General features: G+C 46.6%; 3 protein-coding genes across 3 annotated transcripts in view; 2 read left to right on the top strand and 1 right to left on the bottom strand.

The window, feature by feature from the left end:
* GPR50 (G protein-coupled receptor 50) overlaps window positions 1-26,651 on the bottom strand; it is a 125,343-nt gene that overhangs the window by 8,737 nt on the left and 89,955 nt on the right. The gene's annotated exons all lie outside the window — the stretch shown is intronic.
* On the top strand, window positions 14,993-16,198 carry LOC148686563 (claudin-17-like). The gene has a single exon (XM_088664471.1). It carries the CDS (start codon window positions 14,993-14,995, stop codon window positions 16,103-16,105), a length of 1,113 nt encoding a protein of 370 aa, XP_088520597.1. The 3' UTR covers window positions 16,106-16,198.
* LOC148686562 (claudin-17-like) lies at window positions 22,658-23,863 on the top strand. The gene has a single exon (XM_088664470.1). The coding sequence runs from the start codon at window positions 22,658-22,660 to the stop codon at window positions 23,768-23,770; it is 1,113 nt and encodes a 370-aa protein (XP_088520596.1). The 3' UTR covers window positions 23,771-23,863.

The raw sequence follows: 26,651 nt of genomic DNA, 5'->3' as shown, positions 1-26,651 counted from the left end.
ACTGCTTTTAATTAAAGGACTGGTGCCATGCTGTTGTTGTGATTGTCTGTTTTTATATATAGGTTTGATTCTATTGATATTTACTAATTGTTTTTAATTGGGCAGGGCCGTCTTAAGCGCCCCTGGCGCCGTGGAGCGACGGTTCCCTCCAGCGTCCCCCCACCCCGTTCCCCAGTGCGGTGGGCGGGCGCAGCGTGCGGCGCGGCTGCCACAAGCGCTGCTGCGCCGCGGCGGGCAGGCACAGCGCGGTTGGCGGACCGGGCGGGCGCAACTCGCAGCACCCTCCTGGCGGGCCGGCGCTGTGGTGCCCTGCGCCACCGGGGGTCTACCTAGAGCCGGCCCTGTAATTGGGTTTCCCCCCTATGTTTTTAGCTGTTCTTATTTTATCTGTAAGCTGCATTGTCCCTGTCAAGGGAAAGGGTGAGATATAAATAAATATGTTGGCACCCACCTGTCTCAAGGGACAATGGAAGAGTGCAACATAAATAGATAACAACAATAGTAGTAATGGTAGATGTTCCAGCACAAGTTTGGTGACCACAAATGTTCACAGGATAACACTTTCTTTCTTTATAATAATTTTTATTAAATTTTCCAAATAAACAAAATAAACTACATTAGTAGTTAACACAGGATAACACTTTCATTGTGTGTTTGTGAATCTCCACACCACAGGAATATACTTTTAAAAGTGCACGAACACCTGCAAATATGTCAAAGTTAATGCAAATAATCCAAGTCCAGTTGTGTTCTCTAACTAGTGCACAACCTCGGTCATGTTGCCTCCTCTCACTTGACACCACCCTCCACTCCCAACTTCAATAACCATTATTACTGTTGGCTATCAAGGCTTCAAAAAGAGACCCACTAGAAACTATTCCGTGTCTGCATCATACCTCCTTGTAGACTAGACAGTTGTTGTTTAGTCTGACCCCATGGACCAGAGCACGCCAGGCACTCCTGTCTTTCACTGCCTCCTGCAGTTTGGTCAGACTCAAGTTGGTAGCTTTGAGAACACTGTCCAACCATCTCGTCCTCTGCCATCCCCTTCTCCTTGTACCCTCCATCTTTCCCAACATCAGGGTCTTTTCCAGGGAGTCTTCTCTTCTCATGAGGTGGCCAAAGTATTGGAGCCTCAGCTTTACGATCTGTCCTTCCAGTGAGCACTCAGGGCTGATTTCCTTCAGAATGGATAGGTTTGATCTTCTTGCAGTCCATGGGACTCTCAAGAGTCTCCTCCAGCACCATAATTCAAAAGCATCAACTCTTTGGTGACCAGCCTTCTTTATGGTTCAGCTCTCACTTCCATACATCACTACTGGGAAAATCATAGCTTTAACTATACGGACCTTTGTCGGCAAGGTCATGTCTCTGCTTTTTAAGATGCTGTCTAGCTTTGTCATTGCTTTTCTCCCAAGAAGCAGGTGTCTTTTAATTTCGTGACTGCTGTCACCCTCTGCAGTCTTCATGGAACCCAAGAAAGTCAAATCTCTCACTGCCTCCATTTCTTCCCCTTCTGTTTGCCAGGAGGTGATGGGACCAGTGGCCATGATCTTGGTTTTTTTGATGTTGAGCTTCAGACCATTTTTTGCGCTGTCCTCTTTCACCCTCATTAAAAGGTTCTTTAATTCCTCCTCACTTTCTGCCATCAAGGTTGTATCATCAGCATATCTGAGGTTGTTGATATTTCTTCCAGCAATCTTAATTTCGGTTTGGCATTCATCCAGTCCAGCCTTTCGCATGATGAATTCTGATAATTTAAATAAGCAGGGAGACAATATACAGCCTTGTCGTACTCCTTTCCCAAGTAGACTAGACTACTCATCAGATAATACAGGAAATGCCAACCACATCCAACCTGCAATAAATTCTATTCTCACTACAGCACCATTGCTCCTCCAAGTCTTTCGGAAGTCTAAAAAGCAGAATAATGATCCTAACCCAAAGAGTAGGAACAGTGGGATGCAATTCCAAATTAATACATGCCTCTAAAGCTGCCTAAACCACTAACAGCATCCATGGTGGAGCATAAACCACCAAAGTGGCTCATTTCGCATAGAAATCCATTCCAAACACATCTGTCCAAAACATTTAAGCACCTTTCTGTGTATGTTTGTATTTAAAAGGACTTTTCTCCACTTGGGAATAACTGGGAGGCCAAGGCAGTGCTACTTAGGATGGCAGGAACCCAACACAAACAAAATGAAGCCATTTTGCTCTGTTGAGTCAAGGAATTATGCAATCCAGACAGAGGTCTTTAATTTTAGCACAAAGCCATCCCAGAGTAGTACTGGGATGCATGTTCCATGCACTTCTCATTCCCTTTTGGATCAGTTCTGAGATCAAGGGAGGCATAAGTATTGGGTAATGTTGAGCACCTGGAAAATATGCCTTATTAAGCATTAATGGAACTTAACCCAATGCCAGTGGTGGTCGGTGCCCGTTTGGAGCCAGTGGGGCTAATGCAGGGAGGCAAAGAGTAGGCAGATCCAGATACTTACAACAGAGAGAGGCTGTTCTGGTTTTGCTCCCATCTTCCTCTTGTCTGAGTTCTGCAAGGGCAACACTGAGCCTAAATAAGAAGTAGCAAATGCTGTCACCCCTAAACTGGATGTAAGTCAGTAGGAAGAGAGGTGGAGGCTGACTGAGTTTGTTTGGGGCAGTGCCTCATTTGCCCAAATGGACCAGCCTCCACTGCATATGGAGAAGCTCTTTGAGTTTAAAAACCCTTTATGATTGCGGTGCAGGAGGATGTCAAAGACACCGGTCCGTCATCAGTGAAGCTGGGGGCTGATGGAGAAGTTTCACAGACATGAACAGAAACATTAGAGAAGCAGATGAAACTGGGAAGAAGTAGTGATGGACAGTTCTCTATTTACCTTCTCATCCAAGAGTTTTTGGTGACAAGATGAATCACCGGTGCTTCTCATACTGCTTGCTGTCAGGTCCAACTCCAATGCAGTTAAGAATAGAGCTGGCTAAAATTTGGAAAACCAAACACCCATCCAAATTGGGTTGGGGAGTGTAACGGATTGACACAGTTTTGAAATTTTTATTCCTACCTGGCTGGAAAAGAGTTAATCCACCTCCAGCCTGACTGACATAACATTCTGATGGGGGCGGAACTGTTCCCAGTTTAAAAGGAGGGAGTGTCGGTTTGGTCAGTTAGGGAGAGGGGGAGGGAGTGATGTGAGGTGAAGAAGAAAGTTGAGAGGCCAGGATAGTGGTGGTTGAGATGAGGTTTAGGAAAGCTTGATGTTAAATGTTTGACAGAGTTATAGTACAACTGAAACAAAGCAGATAAACACATGAAACGTTAAAGAAACACCTATGTTTTTAAGATAATAAAATTAATCTCTTTTGTGCCAAGAAGAATCTTCATTATTGTTCCAGCTGGGTATCAGAACTCACAGAAGTGGTGGCTCAATAGAAGACAAAACTTACCTCAGGAATAGAGGTGACAGTTTGTGTCTTAGAGTTACACTGAGGAGGCTTAGGAGGATAAACCTGGGGTGCCACGAAGTTGCCAGAGTGGAAAGGGCAAACTTTTGCAGTGGGGAATCAAACTGAGTGAGACCCTTTACTGTAGGCAAGAGGTTATTCCGTCAAACAGCCTAGAGTTTCTCAAGATACCAGGCCACATAAGCTGGAAGACTCTCTTTACTAAGAAACCCACAAGTAAAAAGGGGTTTATTTTAAGGCGGCAGGAGAAGAGGGAGGGTGGTTTCACCCCTGGATTCCTGTGTCGCATTTTTAGTAATAGAGAGGGAGGACATTCGTCACAGGGAGCATGGTGTAAGAATCAGTGGGAGCAAGCCCACCCTTTGCTATTTCCAGAGGTTGTGGGAAATTGTTTTTTTTGGGGGGGGGGGACTTACTGGAGCTCTTCAAAGCTCCATTAAGGTAGCAGCTGTTATCTTATTGCCCCAGAATGCCCTACCGGTATTTTGACAAGTATTTTGCAGGGGTGAGGGGCAGATGATGGCCACCACAGAAAAAAGATGGCATCTCCCAGGGGGCATCACCTGAACCACTCTGGCCTATCAGCACAGCCTGCAGTTCCCTTCTTTGGTGCAAAGGTTAAATTCCAAGTTTACAAGTGGGGCAGTGCCCCACCAACCTCAGTCTATGCTTAGTCAAACCCAACCTGCCTGCTTCTTCCTTAAAACAACCACCACAAGGGAAGCTTTACTGCCAGCTTCCTCCTTATCGTCTCAGGTTTGCCCTTGTAGAACACAGCAAGGAGCACAATGGGGACAAAACTAGAATGAGCCCGTTCCATCTGCCATTGGTTCCGGGTCCACCTACCATGGGGCTCCCTGTCTTCTGGCCCTTCAACACATCACTTGGGATTCCACTCTGAGGACCTGCTTGCAGATTTGAGCCTTGGTAGCTGCACAGCATGCTGGTGCAAGACCTCATTCCCTGATAACTCCCTTACAGAATGCAGAAGGTCATTCAGCAAATGCAAACCCCAGCATTCCTGCCTTAGCTATCAGAAAGTGGTAGGTGATGGCTGATTAGGGCAGAAGGCAATGGCAGCTTTTCCCACCCAAGCCGTTACTAGTGGTCTTCTGGAGCATTTGCTCACCCCCTGCCCCCCCCCATATATCTCCACAGCTGGGAATGGGAAGCTTTTGGGTCATTAGGTAGGACAGAACAATTTCCCGCAAGTGAGAGATGGGTCTTGTGCTGCCTTTCTGATATCTATCTGTTTCTCATATTACAGTAAGTGTCAAGAGCCATGCCAGTAACACACACACGTAGCTGGACTGCTGCTGCTGCTGCTGCTGCACATGTGCTTCACACATGAAAGATCTACACAGCCTAATTTCAGATGTCTTGCTTCATGCGTCACAAGAAACAGCAGCGGGTGTGAATGTGGAGAATAACAAAGTGGTGGCTGCCAGGGCTCCACGGAAAGTGCTGTGCTCCGGAAACGCTGGTGGGCGCTCCTCTCCTGCTCCACAGAAAGTTGAAAGTAAATACGCTGGTGGCAATCCAGTGTGCGAGAGAGGCCAGCACCGCCATTGCAACAAGGAATGGAGGAGTTCTTCACACAGTGCCCAAAGCATTTGGAGAAGGAGAACCAGGTCCCTGAGGAGCCAGGATGCAGTGGGATAGGAAAGCGCAGAAGGGAAACTTGTTCCTTGTCTCCTCATCCTGCTGAAGACGAATCATCTTCTGAAGGTGATCAGATGTGAGATAGCCTTGCCCAGGCATAGGCAAACTTGGCCCTCCAGATGTTTTGGGACTACAACTCCCATGATCCCTAGCTAACAGGGCCAGTGGTCAGGGATGATGGGAATTGTAGCCCCAAAACATCTGGAGGGCTGAGCTTGCTTCCTCTTCTTCTGACAGATCTTGCCATGCTCAATGTCTGTGGAGGCTTTGGGTGCAAATCTGTACATATTGCATGTGTTTCAGTTTGAGTACAGGTTTCTAAATGATGTGTTGCTTATTAAAATAAGCTAAAACTTGAATGACTATATGGCAAAACTAATATATTTCCTGGGAGCTTAGCTGCCAATCAAGCATTGCAGTGTTGAGTAAGTAGTAATAATGGCGTCTGGTGCTAAGTGGCGTGGTCTACTTCTTTCTGCACTCCCTAAAGTTCTGTGCCATGTGACTGTATTATCTTTTTTATTTAAAAAAATCTGTATTTTTATTTTGATGTAATTCATTAGCTTGAGTGATATGCCTTGGCCATATCACTGAGAGTTAGAGAAGGATAAAACTGAAACTTGATTTATTTAAACTGGGAACACCCAAAAGCATAATTTGTAATAAAATAACTTGCAAATTGGAGAGAGAGAAAACCCCAATTAGCATCAGTGATGGCTGGTGCTCATTGAGACTGGTAGGGTGGAAGGCAGAGAGACCAATGACAGGTGGAGCCTGAACCAATGAGAGGTGGAACAAGCTCATGCTAGTTTTGTCTCCATCCTCCTTCCTGCTGTGTTCTGCAAAATGAAGAAAGAGGAAACTGACTGGGGCATATTTGAACGCTGACATTTTAATGTGATTTTATTTCATGTTTTAATTCTGGATGTGTAGATTTTAATGCTTGGTTTTTATACATTACAAACCACTTAAAGCAGGCATCCCCAAACTCGGCCTTCCAGATGTTTTGGGGCTACAACTCCCATCATCTCAGTGGTCAGGGATGATGAGAACTGTAATCCCAAAACAGCTGGAGGGCCAAGTTTGGGGGTGCCTGACTTAGAGACTTATTTTGGCACTGAGTGGTGTATACATTAAATCACCACCACCACTAAACTAATTTGGAAGAAAGACTGGCCTCCACAAGAACAGGGCCTTTTTATTGTACCCCTTGAGCTCTGGAGTGTTCACTTACGTCCCTCTTAAATAGCCTTTTACAGACCTTCTCCCCATTTATACATTCAATACATGGAGCAGAAGTAGAATCACACCTACCATCTGACCACGAACTCACCTACATTAGTCAAAAAACAGCGTTTTCAATGCATTATAAACATACAGCACCAGGTGGTGATGGAGAGCAAAAGAGATTATTTGCAATTTTCCATAGCGTTCCCCCCTCCCCCTTTGTTATAACGATTTAATTTCTGACTTATGTATAGCATTCCACCACCACCCCTGTGGGTAGATATACCCCACAATGCATTCAGCATAAGATCTGAAAAGGCCAAATGTGTGGAAATTGTAGGTGAGGCTTTTATGAACATTGGAAGAGCTTGGCTTCTGGGATAGGCCAAAAACCCATCTAGCCGACCATCCTCTTCTCATAATGGCCAACCAGATGCAGGACTCAAGTATAATTGGTCTCTCCTCTTCTTGTTCCTCACCAAGTGGTATTCAGATGCATTCAGTAGCCGCAATCTCGCTCCTCCTCCATGCATTTAGTCAACCTTTGGGAAGATGGTTTGAAAAGATGTACTGATGTTTTGCCAACAAGTGAATATCATTCTGAGCCCTTCTGGTTTGTGATTTTGCACCGCTTCTCGTTTTTGTCATCCGCAACTGATACTGCTTATTTTTGTTTTGTGAGAGCTTTTTTTTTAAAGCAGGCTTTAGGGGTTTTTGCTATGTGTATATTGATTCTAAATTGCTTGTATATAATTGTTCTATTTACCCGCTACTGTAATAGCACAGCATTGAAAAACAATATATGCATTCTGTAAGCATATTAGTAGTTACAAGTGAATTAAGTGCAGGCACAGGGTGGGCAGAGAAGTCAATAAAGATTTTCACATGCCGGTGACTTTGTTAGACGTACTTACAAGGCTGCTATAAGGCAGGGCAGACAGAATTCTCCACATTTGCAGCATTGGATAAAACAGTCTGTAACAGACCAAGTTATGGGACCAGGTTAGCAAGAGTTTCTCTCTATCTCATTCTGCAAGTGGGAAAGCCCAGTCTAACTCACTTTACCTCCAGCTTATTTCCAAGCTCACATGAGAAGCTGAGCTTGGGAACATGTCTTCAGGAACTGAGAATAGAATCCTTTTTAGGGATTAGCCAGTCAGTCATGCAGAGTAAGCCCCCAGCTTTGATTCTGGTTTCGCTTTCTGCGTAACTCAATCTTCCACCAAGGATTTTATTGTCCAGTGAATAAGAGAAGCAAAGCTTGCTGGGAAAGGGGTATCCTCCCCTTGCTCTTAAGCACCCCCCCTTTTTCTTTTTTTGAAGTGGCAACAACCATTAAATAAGAAAACTGCCAACCCCCTACTTTCCCTGCACATAAACAGTCCACCCAGAATCTTAGACTGCCTGTTAAGCCTTTTCTGCCAGTCATGGATTAATGTTCCTTGGAAGAGAAGGGTTCTCGTGTGCTTGGAGCTGTGTTCTGAAGCAAGGGAAGCTGGACTGAATCAAGGAATGTCACTATTGCACGCACTCCAGTGAGATACTTTTGAGGTGCCTGCACAGACCTAGGGTTGGGTTTCCTTGGAATGCAGGTTACTGGAGACTACTGTGTCATTGGCGATATATGGTTTTACTTACACACATATGCAGCCTGAGTGTAAGATGGCTCATCCTATATAATAATGTCCATGTTGTCCCTGCGTCCAGTTGTCCCGTGTGTCCCTGGGGTACTGCGCATGTCCCCCAGAGACACAGGGATTGGACGGAGGGACAACCAGGGACACAGGGATTGGACCCGCGCTCTCGGGACACAGGGAACAGCCAACTGCCGCTCCGCCAACCGCCGCTCCGAAGCCCAGTCTCATGCTGGAGGTGCGCGGTGAGGCGGCGGGGGAGAGAAGCGCTCCCCCCCCCGGCAGCCTTGCCGCACACCTCCGGCATGGGACGGCGCTTCCTCGGGGAACCCGAGGAAGCCGAAGCGGCAGCGGGCGCGGAGGGAAGCCCGCTTTGGCTTGGCGGCGGCGGGAAGAAGGGGAGGAATTCCTCCCCTTTTTCCCGCCGCCGCCAAGCCAGTCCCGGAGCCGAATTGCGGCGCGGCGGGGTTTTTCGCCGTTTGCCTCCCCCTCGGGGGAAGGCAAACGGCGAAAAGCCCCCGCTGCGGACTGGCTTGGCGGTGGCGGGAAGACCCGCCACCGCCAAGCCAGTCCCGGAGCCGAATTGCGGCGCGGCGGGGTTTTTCGCCGTTTGCCTCCCCCTCGGGGGAAGGCAAACGGCGAAAAGCCCCCGCTGCGGACTGGCTTGGCGGTGGCGGGAAGACCCGCCACCGCCAAGCCAGTCCCGGAGCCGAATTGCGGCGCGGCGGGGTTTTTCGCCGTTTGCCTCCCCCAGGGGAAGGCAAACGGCGAAAAGCCCCCGCTGCGGACTGGCTTGGCGGTGGCGGAAACATCCCGCCACCGCCAAGCCAGTCCCGGAGCCAAATTGCGGCGCGGCGGGGTTTTTCGCTGTTTGCCTCCCCCAGGGGAAGGCAAACGGCGAAAAACCCCCGCTGCGGACTGGCTTGGCGGTGGCGGGAAGACCCGCCACCACCAAGCCAGTCCCGGAGCCGAATTGCGGCGCGGCGAGGTTTTTCGCCGTTTGCCTCCCCCAGGGGAAGGCAAACGGCGAAAAGCCCCCGCTGCGGACTGGCTTGGCGGTGGCGGGAAGACCCGCCACCGCCAAGCCAGTCCCGGCAGGCCGCTTCCTCTAGCGCCCGTTTTTAAACGGGCTAAAATCCACTAGTGGCATTAATACTGCAGCAGACCCTGCTCCTCTACCGGGTTTCCAGGGGTCCCCAAAGTTATAGCTTTGGTTTCAGCACAGAAAGCAGATCAAGCCTCTCTGGGCTCCTTCAGACGCCATCTGCATTGTGCACTCATCTTCAAACATATGAAGGCTGGCAACATCAACCCTGCTGTGTGGGAATCCCTTGCAAGACGACCACAGTGCCAGAAGACAAGGCAGTCAGGTTGTGTATCCACAACAGTGATCAGAGGAGAAATGACTGCTGGGAGGAACGCAGAGAGAAGAAATGCCATAGTGCATCATGATCTGCAGCAACACAGCCACACACCTTCATCTGACCCAGCCGCAGCAAAACATGTCTCTCCCATATTGGTCTCCATAGGCATAACAAGCACTGTAACCCATAGCTGCCAAGTCTCCTGTATTCCCCAGGAAACCCCCGTTTTTCCAGCCGTTCCCACCTGGAAAAACAGATTTTTTTTGTTTTTTCCGGTTTACTTACTGGCCAAGGGAGGCTCCTTCTGTGCATGTCTGGAATCTCTGAACATGCGCAGAAGTGATTTCTGGCACGACGGCCATTTTGGAACTGGGCGGAGCATGCTCAGAAGCGACTTTCGATGCTGCTCTGCCCAGTTCCAAAATGGCTGCAGCGCAACTTCCGGCGTGGCGGCCATTTTGGAACTGGGCAGAGCAGCATCGAAAGTTGCTTCTGAGCATGCTCCACCCAGTTCCAAGATGGTGGCAGCGCTACTTCCAGTCTGCCGATCCCTTACTTTTCTGGCAGGAACTTGGCAGGTACGACTGTGACCTTCCAACAGTTTGACTTCACCCCCGAATACACACTCTTCCATTGCCTCCCAAGACAGATAGATGGCAACATCTTGACTTATGCTCATGATGGTATTAAGGTGGTTACATGTAATCTAGTTTTTAGTGCTCATACGGCTTTGCTTCCAACTGGTGCTTCTCCCGTAGCTTCTTGCTGAAATCCTGTAAGAGTTTACACCAGACTGGTCCTTGGCCTTTTACTCTCCCACACCTTACAGGATTTCATCACCTCCTGCCATGGAAGGTGGTGGAGAGGCCTTTCTCCTTTCTTCTGGAAGCATCTCAAGCAAGTGGTCTCCATGACAACACAGTTTTTCTCGGTCAACTCTTTTTAGTCCCTCAAAAAGGTACATGATAGGTTTGGCTACATCCATTAACTTAACAAAGGCTGCATTTACACAACATTTTTTTCTAGAATCAAAGGGGATCAAGTGCTTGTTTTTTCCATGTAATCCACATATAACCAATATCCATTGCAAATTTTTTTTGCCCCTGAAAAGTGCTTCTTGAGAAATTGGCTTCATTCCTAAAATAAAAGCTTGCTGCAGATTGACTCTCCATTACCCTACAGCAGAGGTTTTCAAATCGTTTGAGTCCACGGCTCCCTACATTCTTTCTGCACTCAGGGGTGTAGCCAGGATCAAAACTAGGGGGGGGGCAAGCCATGGTCATTCAGGGGCAGGGGTAAGGCATGGGAGGGGAGGGGCCACAAAGTGGGAATGTGGGCGGGGCTACAGGGCCAGCGGGCCCAAGGACATCGTGGTGGCGGCGGCGGCCATCTTGCGCTTCTGGAACTGGCAGCGTTGGCGGCTACCCTGCTTGGCTGGAGAGGACGGGAGGGTCGGGTAGGCGAGAGGGGGTGGCAGGGCGGGCGAGACAAGGCACGGCCGCAGCCACGACGGCTCCGAGGCGTTGCTGCATATCAGCATAATATTTCAACCATGTCGTGGGTTCAAGCCCCACCTTACGAAAAAAATCCTGCATTGCAGGGGGTTGGACTAGATGACCCTTGTGGGTCCCTTCCGACTACAATTCTATGATTCTATTGATATATTACCATAGCATATGCATCATTCTGCTTTCTTGAATTGTCCTACTCCTAGGCATAGCAGCCAACTCCTAGAGGCCTAGGTGCCTCCCCCCCCCCAATTTCTGGTAAATACCGTATTTGAAAGAGTCATCCCCCCCATGTTGATGGGCTTTCGATATGGGGCTGATCTGCCCCCACCCCCAGTATTTTATTAAGGATGGAAGAGGGAGGGAAGGAAGGAAGGAAGGAAGAATAGAGAGAGGGATAACTCATATTTGTGGGTGCCTCTGGGTGACGCTGTGATGCTGGAACTCTGCAGCAAGAGGAAGATACCGGTACGCCTGTACAGGAGCCATGTAAGCAGCTTTCTATCTGCTTGATTTACAGCAGGCACATCCAACAGGTAGATTGTGATCTACCAGTAGATCACTTGATGTCTGTGGTAGATCACTGGTAGCCCTTAAAAAAGCTCACCCAAAATGTTCCTCCTCCCTAAAAAAGTGGAACTATGACCTGAAGCCCTAAACAAAAATGGGCCTCCCTCCCTCCTAAAAGAAGCTCAACAAGTTTGACCTAAACCCCCCAAAATAGGGCTTCCCTTCCTTAAAAAAACGCAACAGCTTTGACCTGAACCCCCCACAAGGGGGTAGATCACTCCCAGTTTTAAACTCTGTGAGTAGATCAGAGTCTCTTGGGAGGTGGCCACCCCTGATTTACAGTATACAGATGCAGGAGGAGGGGCAGACTGGAACACCACTGCTTTTTATAAACATCACTGTGTCTGTCAAAGCTACAGCCCCCCCTTTCTTATTCACTTCCTTTTAGCCTTGCAGAGCAAACTTAGTCAAATTGAATCCTCTGCACCCTCATTAAATCGCCAATAGAACTCTTAATGCGATTCCTGGATGCTCATTAACAACTCCAACTGAAGAACAATAGGATGAAGTGGTCAGCTATCAAATATTGCCTGGGGGTATCTGCTCCATTGTCTTAACTGCTTAACTACTGGTAGCCACTTTGCTTTATTTATTTGATGTGTTTTGGTTACAGCTGCGTCCCCGCCCCCCCAGCATGCGGAGACTTAGTTGCTCTTGCTAAAGCAAAGCCCTTTCCACTTCAGTTTTTTTGGGGGGGGGAAGTGCTGGTTATGGTCTGTAAAAAACATTAATTTTTTGCTTCGGGGGGGGCAGCTGCCCTCTCCTGCCCCCCCTGCCTACGCCCATGACCAGTAGTGGTCTTAATTCTTGTAGTGAGATGGCCGGCAAGATCCACCTTTACTTGTATCGATGTATCAGTATACAATGTTCTGATAAGAAATAATAGACGGCGATCTATATTTGTCTTCCCCAATTTCTGCCACAATGCGTGTCTCGGAATCGTATCGATAGCTGATTTTAGATCAATAAAAGCAACATACAGTTTTTGCTTCAAATTATGGATGTATTTACATAGCAGAATGTTCATCACAAAGCACTGGTCCAATGTGGATTTCCCTCTTTGGAAACCTGCCTGGGCTTCAGATATCACCTTATTTGTATCTGCCCATTCTTCCAGTCTCCCAAGGAGGAGTGTGGCATATAATTTAGAGGCTACATCTAGCAAACTAATAGGTCTATAATTGGCGGGAATTTTCTTATCACCCTTTTTATATATTGGGGCAATTATGCTCAGCTTCCACCCTTCTGGTATGCGACCTGAGGTGTTAATATATGAGAACAGTTTTGCAAAAATGGGTGGCCAGAAATCCAGTCTTATCTTATAAATCTCCGCTGGGATCATGTCTTCTCCTGGGGCTTTATTGGCTTGTTGGCTTATGATTAGCCTCTTAATCTGGTTGGGCGTGATGTCTGGCCATTCTGGCAGTTCTGATAACTGAATGTGGTCAACTTGTGAGGGTGGGTTGGTTCGGGGGCCATATATTCCTGTAAAATATGTAACCCAATCCTTTCCTTGGACTGATGCTTCTAGCGAGTAGCCCAGCCCATTTGTACCTTGGGCGACCAGATGCCCAAATTTCCGTGAATACTTTTGAAGTGCTGCATCTCCCAATGCTTTCCACTGTTGCTCATACTGTATTTGTTTCTTGCTTGTAACTAGTAATTTATAATTATAACGTAATTGGGCTACCTCAGCTTGTATAACAAGATTGTGCTTATCATGTTTTAACTTCAATGTTCTGAGTTCCCTAGATAAGCTTTTTTTTTACTATTCTGACACTCCTTATCAAACCAGGTATGTCTTTTAAACTTTTTATTTTTAGACATACTAGTTGTGGTCATCAATGGGCGCATTCTGTTAATTATGTTCTCATACAGACCAATTATGTTTCCTGTTTCTAAAAACAATTCCCCCTTTAATGAAACAAATTCATGGGAATCCAGGATCTGAATCGTTTTTTCTTGGACCTGTGCATTCCATTTTCACCTCTTATTTCCAAGTATCATATATTCCGTTTCATCCAATCATTTAGGAAAAGCAGGAGAAACGAATGATATCAGAGATAACTCAAGTGGGAAGTGGTCACTTTCAGCTCTGGGAATTATCCTAAAGGTGTCTCGGTTGCTGTAGGGGAAATGCTTGGCCATGCCTGACCCTACAATGCTGCTGCTGCTGCACGGGAAATTCCGTTAAAGGAATTCTGGGGCTGGCCATGCTTTCGTCCGTACCCCCTACAAGGGGCTAGGGCCACGGAAGAGCCCCTGGGAGCAGTTGAGGAGAGGAGAGTCTCTGACCCCCGTCTCCATTCTCTCCTCAATTTCTATTCCTCACCCTGACTTCCACAGGTGGGCGGATGTCAGATAGTCGTAACCAATGCCAAAGCAACCACTCACATTTTGTATTTGAAATAAAGTTGTGGCCAAAATCATGCCAAAACCCTCAAACTTAAATTTCTGTGTGAAGTGTGATTTATTGGGGGGGGTGTTTTGGAGACCTCTACACGCAAAATCGATTTTAAATCACGGACACCTTGGTTCTGAAAATGGTGTTGCCTGTATTGGTGTGACTGATGGGGTCCCATGGCACAAATTTCATGTGGTCCCAGTGCAAAGGAAAAGAGCTAAGATCTTGTCCCTTACTATAATGTCCAAACAAGTTGTGATAGCCAAGAAGAATGATAGGTTTGTAAGGAGTCTTCAATAATTTTGCCAAGGAAATTCTGATTGTTCAGGGCCTAATGCTATTAGCCTCTCTTGTAAATGGAGGTCCTTTATGAAATGCATGCAGGACCATCAAGCAAATCTGTACTGAGATACACCAATCACCATTTTTACTCCTGGAACTGCTCTGAATCTGACTTCAGGAAGAACGTGTTTGAACTGCACAGTGTCCTGGAATAGACCCTCTGCATTCAGAAAGAAGGGAACTGAGTTCCCTCCCATTTCCCACTTTCCTGCTGTTCCAAATGACCAGTACCCTGGAGTTATGATTTGTCTTGCTGTCAGGATTCTAACTGGACTGTAACTGACCTAAGAATTCTGCAGAGCAGTTGCTGCTGTGGCCGGCTGCTCAGGTGAACGTCGTCAGCCCAGTGGCCAGCAGCTGAGTCTTTTTGAGGCTCAGGAGCACCTAGCAAATACCTGCTCTATTCCTGGCCCGCTAGACTCTAGCTGAGGAACGCATTTCACGTAAGTGTAGGGATTAAACATTCCTCACTATGCCATCAGGTGTGTTTCTGCTTTGTGGGAAAGGATAGCTGCCGTAGCAGATAGCAAAACAGCAAAATCATGAGCAGATTCCCATCCACAACAGGTTGCTGTGGTTAGGGCCATTTTCACAGGAACAATGCAACAGTATATTCAATCACGAGCAGTGTGCTGGAAGAAAGTATGTGTGTCGGCTTCTCTGGATCAGATGTCTATACCTAACCAGGGGGTGGGAGAGAGCGGGGGAACTCCTTCTTTTGCTGCTTCTTTCTGGCCAGGAGGGAGGATGTCCTTCAATGACTAGACATGCTTGTTATTCCCTCCCTCACTGTATGTTGTCTTCTCTTTTGTTTCCAGGATGTCTGCCAAAGTCTCTCTGGGTCCTCTATTCTCCAAACCCCCCCTGCGGGTGAGAGAAGGCTCCCTGGTGGGGAGATTGCTGAGCGTAGTTTCTTGCCTCCAGTTCTGTGGGTTCTTGATGAGTATTTTGGCCTGCATTCTGTGCATTGCAACCACAGCCAGTGCCAACTGGAGAGTGTGGCGTGGAGAGAACGGCTCTGAAAACATCTGGATTGGAATCTGGAATGTCTGTTTTTGGAGAAACCCTTCTGATGACGGCAACTCTTTTTGGCATTGTGAAGGTCTCACTGAGCGATATCCAACCCTCCCAAGGGAAATTTTTATTGCTCAGGACTTAATGGCCTTAGCTTCCACTATGAGTTCAGCCGCCCTTGTATTAATATCATTTGCCTTGTGCAATGTGTTCGAGCCCGGAAAACACGAGGATTTCCTCTTAACCTTTTTTAGGCTTGGAGCGTTCCTGAACATACCTGCTGGGATCCTTGTCCTGATTTCTGTGATATGGAACATGTCTTCCGTCTTGCAGAATGGGAAAATTGACTTCCCAGAAACTTTTGAATTGCCTCCAATTTCCAGCGAGCAGCATATTGGACCTTCAATTTATCTTGGCTATATTGCTGCGGGTCTCCAGCTGCTGAGTTCAGCATTGCTTGGGATGCAGAGATTTTGCATCAGGACCACCACAACAGATCCATATCGAATAGACATTGCAGTGGAGATTAGCCCAAGACATTCGGTAAAACGCAAGAGACTAACTACTTGTTCAAAGTGTGGTTCTCTACTGGATCTGTTAATTAAAGAGAAATCCTCCACAGTTGAGATACAGGAAAGCCAGGCGGAAGATCTTGACACTCGAAATGAATCCTGCATCATAGAGATACCGGAAAGCCAGGAAGAAGATCTCGGCACTCGAAACCAATCCTGCATCGTAGAGATACCGGAAAGCCAGGCAGAAGATCTCGACACTCAAACCGAATCCTGCATCATAGAGATACCGGAAAGCCAGGCAGAAGATCTCGACAATCGAAACCAATCCTGCATCGTAGAGATACCAGAAAGCCAGGCAGAAGCTTCCTCCCCTTCTGGATATCTTTCCTGTGTCTACTCATAGATTTACATTTTTTTATCAGCTCTTTCATTTCCTAAGCAACCACTCACATTTTGTATTTTAAATAAAGTTGTGGCCAAAATTATGCCAAAAACCTCAAACATATATTTCTGTGTGAAGTGTGATTTATTGGGGGGTGTTTTGGAGACCTCTAGACTCAAAAGCGATTTTAAATCACGGACACCTTGGTTCTGAAAATGGTGTTTCACTCCTTGCATTTATTTAATATATGGTTGATTCATCACCAGGGGGCTTGCAATTCCTGGGAACTCACTCCTTGCCTTTATTTAATATTTGAAGATGCCTTCTTGCCCCAGCTCTGGGTTTTTATTTAAGCTGTTGCGTTTGACCTTGCTATGCCTGCCATGGGGTCGTCTGCTTTGGGGGCAGGGGCCTAGTAGGAATTTTTCCATTTGGCTGATTGGCTGGTGCCACTTGGTTTTCGCCTACTGCGCCTACAATTTGTCACAACTTGTAAGGTTGCAGTTAGGCATTGGTTAATAAATTGGTTGGTGGAGGGGCCAGGATTGGCTGTGCCGGCCCCTCCAATGGTTGCTGTAGGTATCAAGTTTACTGCTTATAGCCAAAGGCTGCTGCAATGTATACAATGTAATTCAGTAAAATATATACAAATTTGGTAGAAAACTTAGGACATTTACATTATGAAAACATGACCTAATCAGCACAAAGCTATGGAAACACTTTAATATACCAGTTGAAATATTAAATAATAAAAAAATCGTTCTGTGGGGGTTCCAGACCAGAAACGTTTGAAGTGCCCCAAACCTCTGCACCATATAAAATCTGGGCCATTGATTTTGCTTTGTACACCGATAGAGCTGGATTGACTAGGTTTCCCCCATTGCAAGCAGCAAATTTCAAAATAGCTTTTACCGATTTAAAGGCTTGCAATTTAATATTGGACAGCTGTGCATTCCAAGATGCCATTTCTGAATAAACCAGTCCCAGGTATTTGAACGTCTTTACTTCGTTCATGATGTGTTTTTCCAGGTGCCAAACATGCTTTTTAGGGGGCTTCCCAAATACAATGACCTGCGTTTTATCGTAATGTATGGATAAGGCATTCCTCGTGCAATAGGAGCTTATTTTTGCAAGTAATTGCCTCAGGCCCAACTGGGTTCTAGATACAAGTACTAGGTCATTGGCGTACATTAAAACAGAGAGTTTCTGATCAAGAATTGTGGCAAGGGCAAACTGCAGGCCCTCCAGTTCTTTAACTATGTCATTAATATAAAAATTAAACAAGAAAGAGGCCAAAATGCATCCCTGTTTAACACCAGTAGCAGGGGCGTAGCCAGGATCAAAACTAAGGGGGGAGCAAGCCATGATCGTTCAGGGGCGGGGCCAAGGCATGGGAGCAGAGGGGCCACAAAGTGGGAATGTGGGCGGGGCTACAGGTCCAGCGGGCCCGAGGACATCGTGGCGACGGCGGCAGCGGCCATCTTGTGCTTCTGGGGCTGGCAGCGTTGGCGGCTACCCTGCTTGGCTGGAGAGGACGGGAGGGTCAGGCAGGCGAGAGGGGGTGGCAGGGCGGGCGAGGGTGAGGCAAGGCACAGCTGCAGCCACGACGGCTCCGAGGCGTTGCTGCATATTAGCATAATATTTCAACCATGTCGTGGGTTCAAACCGCACCTTAGAAAAAAATCCTGCATTGCAGGGGGTTGGACTAGATGACCTTTGTGTGTCCCTTCCGACTACAATTCTATGATTCTATTGATATATTACCATAGCATATGCATCATTCTGCTTTCTTGAATTGTCCTACTCCTAGGCATAGCAGCCAACTCCTAGAGGCCTAGGTGCCGCCACCACCACCCCAAAATTGGTAACTGGTGAATACCGTATTTGAAAGAGTCACCCCCCCCATCTTGATGGGCTTTCTATGTGGGGCTGAACTGCCCCCCCTGGCAGTATTTTATTAAGGATGGAAGAGGGAGGGAAGGAAGGAAGAAATAGAGAGAGGGATAACTCATATTTGTGGGTGCCTCTGGTTGACGCTGTGATGCTGGAACTCTACAGCAAGAGGAAGATACCGGTACGCCTGTACAGGAGCCTTGAAAGCAGCTTTCTCTCTGCTTGATTTACAGCAGGCACGTCCAACAGGTAGATTGTGATCTACCAGTAGATCACTGGATGTCTGTGGTAGATCACTGGTAGGTCACTGGCACCCCTAAAAAAAGCTCACCCAAAATTTTGCTCACCCCTAAAAAAAGTTGAACTATGACCTGAAGCCCTAAACAAAAATGGGCCTCCCTTCCTCCTAAAAGAAGCTCAACAAGTTTGACCTAAACCCAAAAAAGGGCTTCCCTTCCTTAAAAAAAACTCAACAGCTTGGACCTGAACCCCCCACAAGGGGGTAGATCACTCCCAGTTTTAAACTCTGAGAGTAGATCAGAGACTCTTGGGAGGTGGCCACCCCCGATTTACAGTATACAGATGCAGGAGGAGGGGCAGACTGGAACACCACTGCTTTTTATAAACATCACTGTGTCTGTCAAAGCTACAGGCCCCCCCTTTCTTATTCACTTCCTTTTAGCCTTGAAGAGCCACCTTAGTCAAATTGAATCCTCTGCACCCTCATTAAATCGCCAATAGAACTCTTAACGTGATTCCTGAATGCTCATTAAAAACTCCCTCTGAAGAACAATAGGGTGAAGTGGTCAGCTATCGAATATTGCCTGGGGATATCTGCTCCATTGTCTTAACTGCTTAACTACTGGTAGCCACGTTGCTTTATTTATTTGATGTGTTTTGGTTACAGCTGTGTGCCCCCCCTCCCCAGCAAGCGGAGACTTAGCTGCTCTTGCTAAAGCAAAGCCCTTTCCACTTCAGTTTTTGGAGGGGAAAAGTGCTGGTTATGGTCTGTAAAATAGATTGCCGGAAGAAATATCAACAACCTCAGATATGCAGATGATACAACCTTGATGGCAGAAAGCGAGGAGGAATTAAAGAACCTTTTAATGAGGGTGAAAGAGGAGAGCGCAAAATATGGTCTGAAGCTCAACATCAAAAAAACCAAGATCATGGCCACTGGTCCCATCACCTCCTGGCAAATAGAAGGGGAAGAAATGGAGGCAGTGAGAGATTTCACCTTCTTGGGCTCCTTGATCACTGCAGATGGTGACAGCAGTCACGAAATTAAAAGACGCCTGCTTCTTGGGAGAAAAGCGATGACAAACCTAGACAGCATCTTAAAAGGCAGAGACATCACCTTGCCGACAAAGGTCCGTATAGTTAAAGCTATGGTTTTCCCAGTAGTGATGTATGGAAGTGAGAGCTGGACCATAAAGAAGGCTGATCGCCGAAGAATTGATGCTTTTGAATTGTGGTGCTGGAGGAGACTCTTGAGAGTCCCATGGACTGCAAGAAGATCAAACCTATCCATTCTTAAGGAAATCAGCCCTGAGTGCTCCCTGGAAGGACAGATCGTGAAGCTAAGGCTCCAATACTTTGGCCACCTCATGAGAAGAGAATAATCTGTGGAAAAGACCCTGATGTTGGGAAAGATTGAGGGCACTAGGAGAAGGGGACGTCAGAGGACAAGATGGTTGGACAGTGTTCTCGAGGCTACGAACATGAGTTTGACCAAACTGCGGGAGGCAGTGCAAGACAGGAGTGCCTGGCGTGCTGTGGTCCATGGGGTCACGAAGAGTCGGACACGACTAAACGACTAAACAACAACAACAACAAAAATACATTATTTTTTTGCTTCAGGGGGGGCAGCTGCCCTCTCCTGCCCCCCCTGCCCACGCCCATGACCAGTAGTAGTCTTAATTCTTGTAGTGAGATGGCCGGCATGATCCACCTTTACTTGTATCGATGTATCAGTATACAATGTTCTGATAAGAAATAATAGACGGCGATCTATATTTGTCTTCCCCAATGTCTGCCACAATGCGTGTCTCGGAATCGTATCGAAAGCTGATTTTAGATCAATAAAAGCAACATATAGTTTTTGCTTCAAATTATGGATGTATTTACATAGCAGAATGTTCATCACAAAGCACTGGTCCAATGTGGATTTCCCTCTTTGGAAACCTGCCTGGGCCTCAGATATCACCTTATTTGTATCTGCCCATTCTTCCAGTCTCCCAAGGAGGAGTGTGGCATATAATTTAGAGGCTACATCTAGCAAACTAATAGGTCTATAATTGGCGGGAATTTTCTTATCACCCTTTTTATATATTGGGGCAATTATGCTCAGCTTCCACCCTTCTGGTATGCGACCTGAGGTGTTAATATATGAGAACAGTTTTGCAAATTGGGTGGCCAGAAATCCAGTCTTATCTTATAAATCTCCGCTGGGATCATGTCTTCTCCTGGGGCTTTATTGGCTTGTTGGCTTATGATTAGCCTCTTAATCTGGTTGGGCGTGATGTCTGGCCATTCTGGCAGTTCTGATAACTGAATGTGGTCAACTTGTGAGGGTGGGTTGGTTCGGGGGCCATATATTCCTGTAAAATATGTAACCCAATCCTTTCCTTGGACTGATGCTTCTAGCGAGTAGCCCAGCCCATTTGTACCTTGGGCGACCAGATGCCCAAATTTCCGTGAATACTTTTGAAGTGCTGCATCTCCCAATGCTTTCCACTGTTGCTCATACTGTATTTGTTTCTTGCTTGTAACTAGTAATTTATAATTATAACGTAATTGGGCTACCTCAGCTTGTATAACAAGATTGTGCTTATCATGTTTTAACTTCAATGTTCTGAGTTCCCTAGATAAGCTTTTTTTTTTACTATTCTGACACTCCTTATCAAACCAGGTATGTCTTTTAAACTTTTTATTTTTAGACATACTAGTTGTGGTCATCAATGGGCGCATTCTGTTAATTATGTTCTCATACAGACCAATTATGTTTCCTGTTTCTAAAAACAATTCCCCCTTTAATGAAACAAATTCATGGGAATCCAGGATCTGAATCGTTTTTTCTTGGACCTGTGCATTCCATTTTCACCTCTTATTTCCAAGTATCATATATTCCGTTTCATCCAATCATTTAGGAAAAGCAGGAGAAACGAATGATATCAGAGATAACTCAAGTGGGAAGTGGTCACTTTCAGCTCTGGGAATTATCCTAAAGGTGTCTCGGTTGCTGTAGGGGAAATGCTTGGCCATGCCTGACCCTACAATGCTGCTGCTGCTGCACGGGAAATTCCGTTAAAGGAATTCTGGGGCTGGCCATGCTTTCGTCCGTACCCCCTACAAGGGGCTAGGGCCACGGAAGAGCCCCTGGGAGCAGTTGAGGAGAGGAGAGTCTCTGACCCCCGTCTCCATTCTCTCCTCAATTTCTATTCCTCACCCTGACTTCCACAGGTGGGCGGATGTCAGATAGTCGTAACCAATGCCAAAGCAACCACTCACATTTTGTATTTGAAATAAAGTTGTGGCCAAAATCATGCCAAAACCCTCAAACTTAAATTTCTGTGTGAAGTGTGGTTTATTGGGGGGGGGGTGTTTTGGAGACCTCTACACGCAAAATCGATTTTAAATCACGGACACCTTGGTTCTGAAAATGGTGTTGCCTGTATTGGTGTGACTGATGGGGTCCCATGGCACAAATTTCATGTGGTCCCAGTGCAAAGGAAAAGAGCTAAGATCTTGTCCCTTACTATAATGTCCAAACAAGTTGTGATAGCCAAGAAGAATGATAGGTTTGTAAGGAGTCTTCAATAATTTTGCCAAGGAAATTCTGATTGTTCAGGGCCTAATGCTATTAGCCTCTCTTGTAAATGGAGGTCCTTTATGAAATGCATGCAGGACCATCAAGCAAATCTGTACTGAGATACACCAATCACAATTTTTACTCCTGGAACTGCTCTGAATCTGACTTCAGGAAGAACGTGTTTGAACTGCACAGTGTCCTGGAATAGACCCTCTGCATTCGGAAAGAAGGGAACTGAGTTCCCTCCCATTTCCCACTTTCCTGCTGTTCCAAATGACCAGTACCCTGGAGTTATGATTTGTCTTGCTGTCAGGATTCTAACTGGACTGTAACTGACCTAAGAATTCTGCAGAGCAGTTGCTGCTGTGGCCGGCTGCTCAGGTGAACGTCAGCCCAGTGGCCAGCAGCTGAGTCTTTTTGAGGCTCAGGAGCACCTAGCAAATACCTGCTCTATTCCTGGCCCGCTAGACTCTAGCTGAGGAACGCATTTCAAGTAAGTGTAGGGATTAAACATTCCTCACTATGCCATCAGGTGTGTTTCTGCTCTGTGGGAAAGGATAGCTGCCGTAGCAGATAGCAAAACAGCAAAATCATGAGCAGATTCCCATCCACAACAGGTTGCTGTGGTTAGGGCCATTTTCACAGGAACAATGCAACAGTATATTCAATCAGGAGCAGTGTGCTGGAAGAAAGTATGTGTGTCGGCTTCTCTGGATCAGATGTCTATACCTAACCAGGGGGTGGGAGAGAGCGGGGGAACTCCTTCTTTTGCTGCTTCTTTCTGGCCAGGAGGGAGGATGTCCTTCAATGACTAGACATGCTTGTTATTCCCTCCCTCACTGTATGTTGTCTTCTCTTTTGTTTCCAGGATGTCTGCCAAAGTCTCTCTGGGTCCTCTATTCTCCAAACCCCCCCTGCGGGTGAGAGAAGGCTCCCTGGTGGGGAGATTGCTGAGCGTAGTTTCTTGCCTCCAGTTCTGTGGGTTCTTGATGAGTATTTTGGCCTGCATTCTGTGCATTGCAACCACAGCCAGTGCCAACTGGAGAGTGTGGCGTGGAGAGAACGGCTCTGAAAACATCTGGATTGGAATCTGGAATGTCTGTTTTTGGAGAAACCCTTCTGATGACGGCAACTCTTTTTGGCATTGTGAAGGTCTCACTGAGCGATATCCAACCCTCCCAAGGGAAATTTTTATTGCTCAGGACTTAATGGCCTTAGCTTCCACTATGAGTTCAGCCGCCCTTGTATTAATATCATTTGCCTTGTGCAATGTGTTCGAGCCCGGAAAACACGAGGATTTCCTCTTAACCTTTTTTAGGCTTGGAGCGTTCCTGAACATACCTGCTGGGATCCTTGTCCTGATTTCTGTGATATGGAACATGTCTTCCGTCTTGCAGAATGGGAAAATTGACTTCCCAGAAACTTTTGAATTGCCTCCAATTTCCAGCGAGCAGCATATTGGACCTTCAATTTATCTTGGCTATATTGCTGCGGGTCTCCAGCTGCTGAGTTCAGCATTGCTTGGGATGCAGAGATTTTGCATCAGGACCACCACAACAGATCCATATCGAATAGACATTGCAGTGGAGATTAGCCCAAGACATTCGGTAAAACGCAAGAGACTAACTACTTGTTCAAAGTGTGGTTCTCTACTGGATCTGTTAATTAAAGAGAAATCCTCCACAGTTGAGATACAGGAAAGCCAGGCGGAAGATCTTGACACTCGAAATGAATCCTGCATCATAGAGATACCGGAAAGCCAGGAAGAAGATCTCGGCACTCGAAACCAATCCTGCATCGTAGAGATACCGGAAAGCCAGGCAGAAGATCTCGACACTCAAACCGAATCCTGCATCATAGAGATACCGGAAAGCCAGGCAGAAGATCTCGACAATCGAAACCAATCCTGCATCGTAGAGATACCAGAAAGCCAGGCAGAAGCTTCCTCCCCTTCTGGATATCTTTCCTGTGTCTACTCATAGATTTACATTTTTTTATCAGCTCTTTCATTTCCTAAGCAACCACTCACATTTTGTATTTTAAATAAAGTTGTGGCCAAAATTATGCCAAAAACCTCAAACATATATTTCTGTGTGAAGTGTGATTTATTGGGGGGTGTTTTGGAGACCTCTAGACTCAAAAGCGATTTTAAATCACGGACACCTTGGTTCTGAAAATGGTGTTTCACTCCTTGCATTTATTTAATATATGGTTGATTCATCACCAGGGGGCTTGCAATTCCTGGGAACTCACTCCTTGCCTTTATTTAATATTTGAAGATGCCTTCTTGCCCCAGCTCTGGGTTTTTATTTAAGCTGTTGCGTTTGACCTTGCTATGCCTGCCATGGGGTCGTCTGCTTTGGGGGCAGGGGCCTAGTAGGAATTTTTCCATTTGGCTGATTGGCTGGTGCCACTTGGTTTTCGCCTACTGCGCCTACAATTTGTCACAACTTGTAAGGTTGCAGTTAGGCATTGGTTAATAAATTGGTTGGTGGAGGGGCCAGGATTGGCTGTGCCGGCCCCTCCAATGGTTGCTGTAGGTATCAAGTTTACTGCTTATAGCCAAAGGCTGCTGCAATGTATACAATGTAATTCAGTAAAATATATACAAATTTGGTAGAAAACTTAGGACATTTACATTATGAAAACATGACCTAATCAGCACAAAGCTATGGAAACACTTTAATATACCAGTTGAAACATTAAATAATAAAAAAATCGTTCTGTGGGGGTTCCAGACCAGAAACGTTTGAAGTGCCCCAAACCTCTGCACCATATAAAATCTGGGCCATTGATTTTGCTTTGTACACCGATAGAGCTGGATTGACTAGGTTTCCCCCATTGCAAGCAGCAAATTTCAAAATAGCTTTTACCGATTTAAAGGCTTGCAATTTAATATTGGACAGCTGTGCATTCCAAGATGCCATTTCTGAATAAACCAGTCCCAGGTATTTGAACGTCTTTACTTCGTTCATGATGTGTTTTTCCAGGTGCCAAACATGCTTTTTAGGGGGCTTCCCAAATACAATGACCTGCGTTTTATCGTAATGTATGGATAAGGCATTCCTCGTGCAATAGGAGCTTATTTTTGCAAGTAATTGCCTCAGGCCCAACTGGGTTCTAGATACAAGTACTAGGTCATTGGCGTACATTAAAACAGAGAGTTTCTGATCAAGAATTGTGGCAAGGGCAAACTGCAGGCCCTCCAGTTCTTTAACTATGTCATTAATATAAAAATTAAACAAGAAAGAGGCCAAAATGCATCCCTGTTTAACACCAGTAGCAGGGGCGTAGCCAGGATCAAAACTAGGGGGGGAGCAAGCCATGGTCGTTCAGGGGCGGGGCCAAGGCATGGGAGCAGAGGGGCCACAAAGTGGGAATGTGGGCGGGGCTACAGGGCCAGCGGGCCCGAGGACATCGTGGCGACGGCGGCAGCGGCCATCTTGTGCTTCTGGGGCTGGCAGCGTTGGCGGCTACCCTGCTTGGCTGGAGAGGACGGGAGGGTCGGGCAGGCGAGAGGGGGTGGCAGGGCGGGTGAGGGTGAGGCAAGGCACAGCTGCAGCCACGACGGCTCCGAGGCGTTGCTGCATATTAGCATAATATTTCAACCATGTCGTGGGTTCAAACTGCACCTTAGAAAAAAATCCTGCATTGCAGGGGGTTGGACTAGATGACCTTTGAGTGTCCCTTCCGACTACAATTCTATGATTCTATTGATATATTACCATAGCATATGCATCATTCTGCTTTCTTGAATTGTCCTACTCCTAGGCATAGCAGCCAACTCCTAGAGGCCTAGGTGCCGCCACCACCACCCCAAAATTGGTAACTGGTGAATACCGTATTTGAAAGAGTCACCCCCCCCATCTTGATGGGCTTTCTATGTGGGGCTGAACTGCCCCCCCTGGCAGTATTTTATTAAGGATGGAAGAGGGAGGGAAGGAAGGAAGAAATAGAGAGAGGGATAACTCATATTTGTGGGTGCCTCTGGTTGACGCTGTGATGCTGGAACTCTGCAGCAAGAGGAAGATACCGGTACGCCTGTACAGGAGCCTTGAAAGCAGCTTTCTCTCTGCTTGATTTACAGCAGGCACGTCCAACAGGTAGATTGTGATCTACCAGTAGATCACTGGATGTCTGTGGTAGATCACTGGTAGGTCACTGGCACCCCTAAAAAAAGCTCACCCAAAATTTTCCTCACCCCTAAAAAAAGTTGAACTATGACCTGAAGCCCTAAACAAAAATGGGCCTCCCTTCCTCCTAAAAGAAGCTCAACAAGTTTGACCTAAACCCAAAAAAAAGGGATTCCCTTCCTTAAAAAAAACTCAACAGCTTTGACCTGAGCCCCCCACAAGGGGGTAGATCACTCCCAGTTTTAAACTCTGAGAGTAGATCAGAGACTCTTGGGAGGTGGCCACCCCCGATTTACAGTATACAGATGCAGGAGGAGGGGCAGACTGGAACACCACTGCTTTTTATAAACATCACTGTGTCTGTCAAAGCTACAGGCCCCCCCTTTCTTATTCACTTCCTTTTAGCCTTGAAGAGCCACCTTAGTCAAATTGAATCCTCTGCACCCTCATTAAATCGCCAATAGAACTCGTAACGTGATTCCTGAATGCTCATAAAAACTCCCTCTGAAGAACAATAGGGTGAAGTGGTCAGCTCTCGAATATTGCCTGGGGATATCTGCTCCATTGTCTTAACTCCTTAACTACTGATAGCCATGTTGCTTTATTTATTTGATGTGTTTTGGTTACAGCTGTGTGCCTCCCCTCCCCAGCAAGCGGAGACTTAGCTGCTCTTGCTAAAGCAAAGCCCTTTCCACTTCAGTTTTTGGAGGGGAAAAGTGCTGGTTATGGT

Source organism: Zootoca vivipara, chromosome Z2, assembly GCF_965207765.1.
Source record: "Zootoca vivipara chromosome Z2, rZooViv2.hap1.1, whole genome shotgun sequence".
Lineage (NCBI taxonomy): Eukaryota > Metazoa > Chordata > Lepidosauria > Squamata > Lacertidae > Zootoca > Zootoca vivipara.
The sequence above is the reverse complement of the archived record's forward strand: the minus strand, read 5'-3'. Positions and strand labels throughout refer to the sequence as shown.

Bases quoted from the DNA above. Each gene is read 5' to 3' on its own strand.
- LOC148686562 (XM_088664470.1), top strand. From the start codon at position 22,658: ATGTCTGCCAAAGTCTCTCTGGGTCCTCTATTCTCCAAACCCCCCCTG.
- LOC148686563 (XM_088664471.1), top strand. From the start codon at position 14,993: ATGTCTGCCAAAGTCTCTCTGGGTCCTCTATTCTCCAAACCCCCCCTG.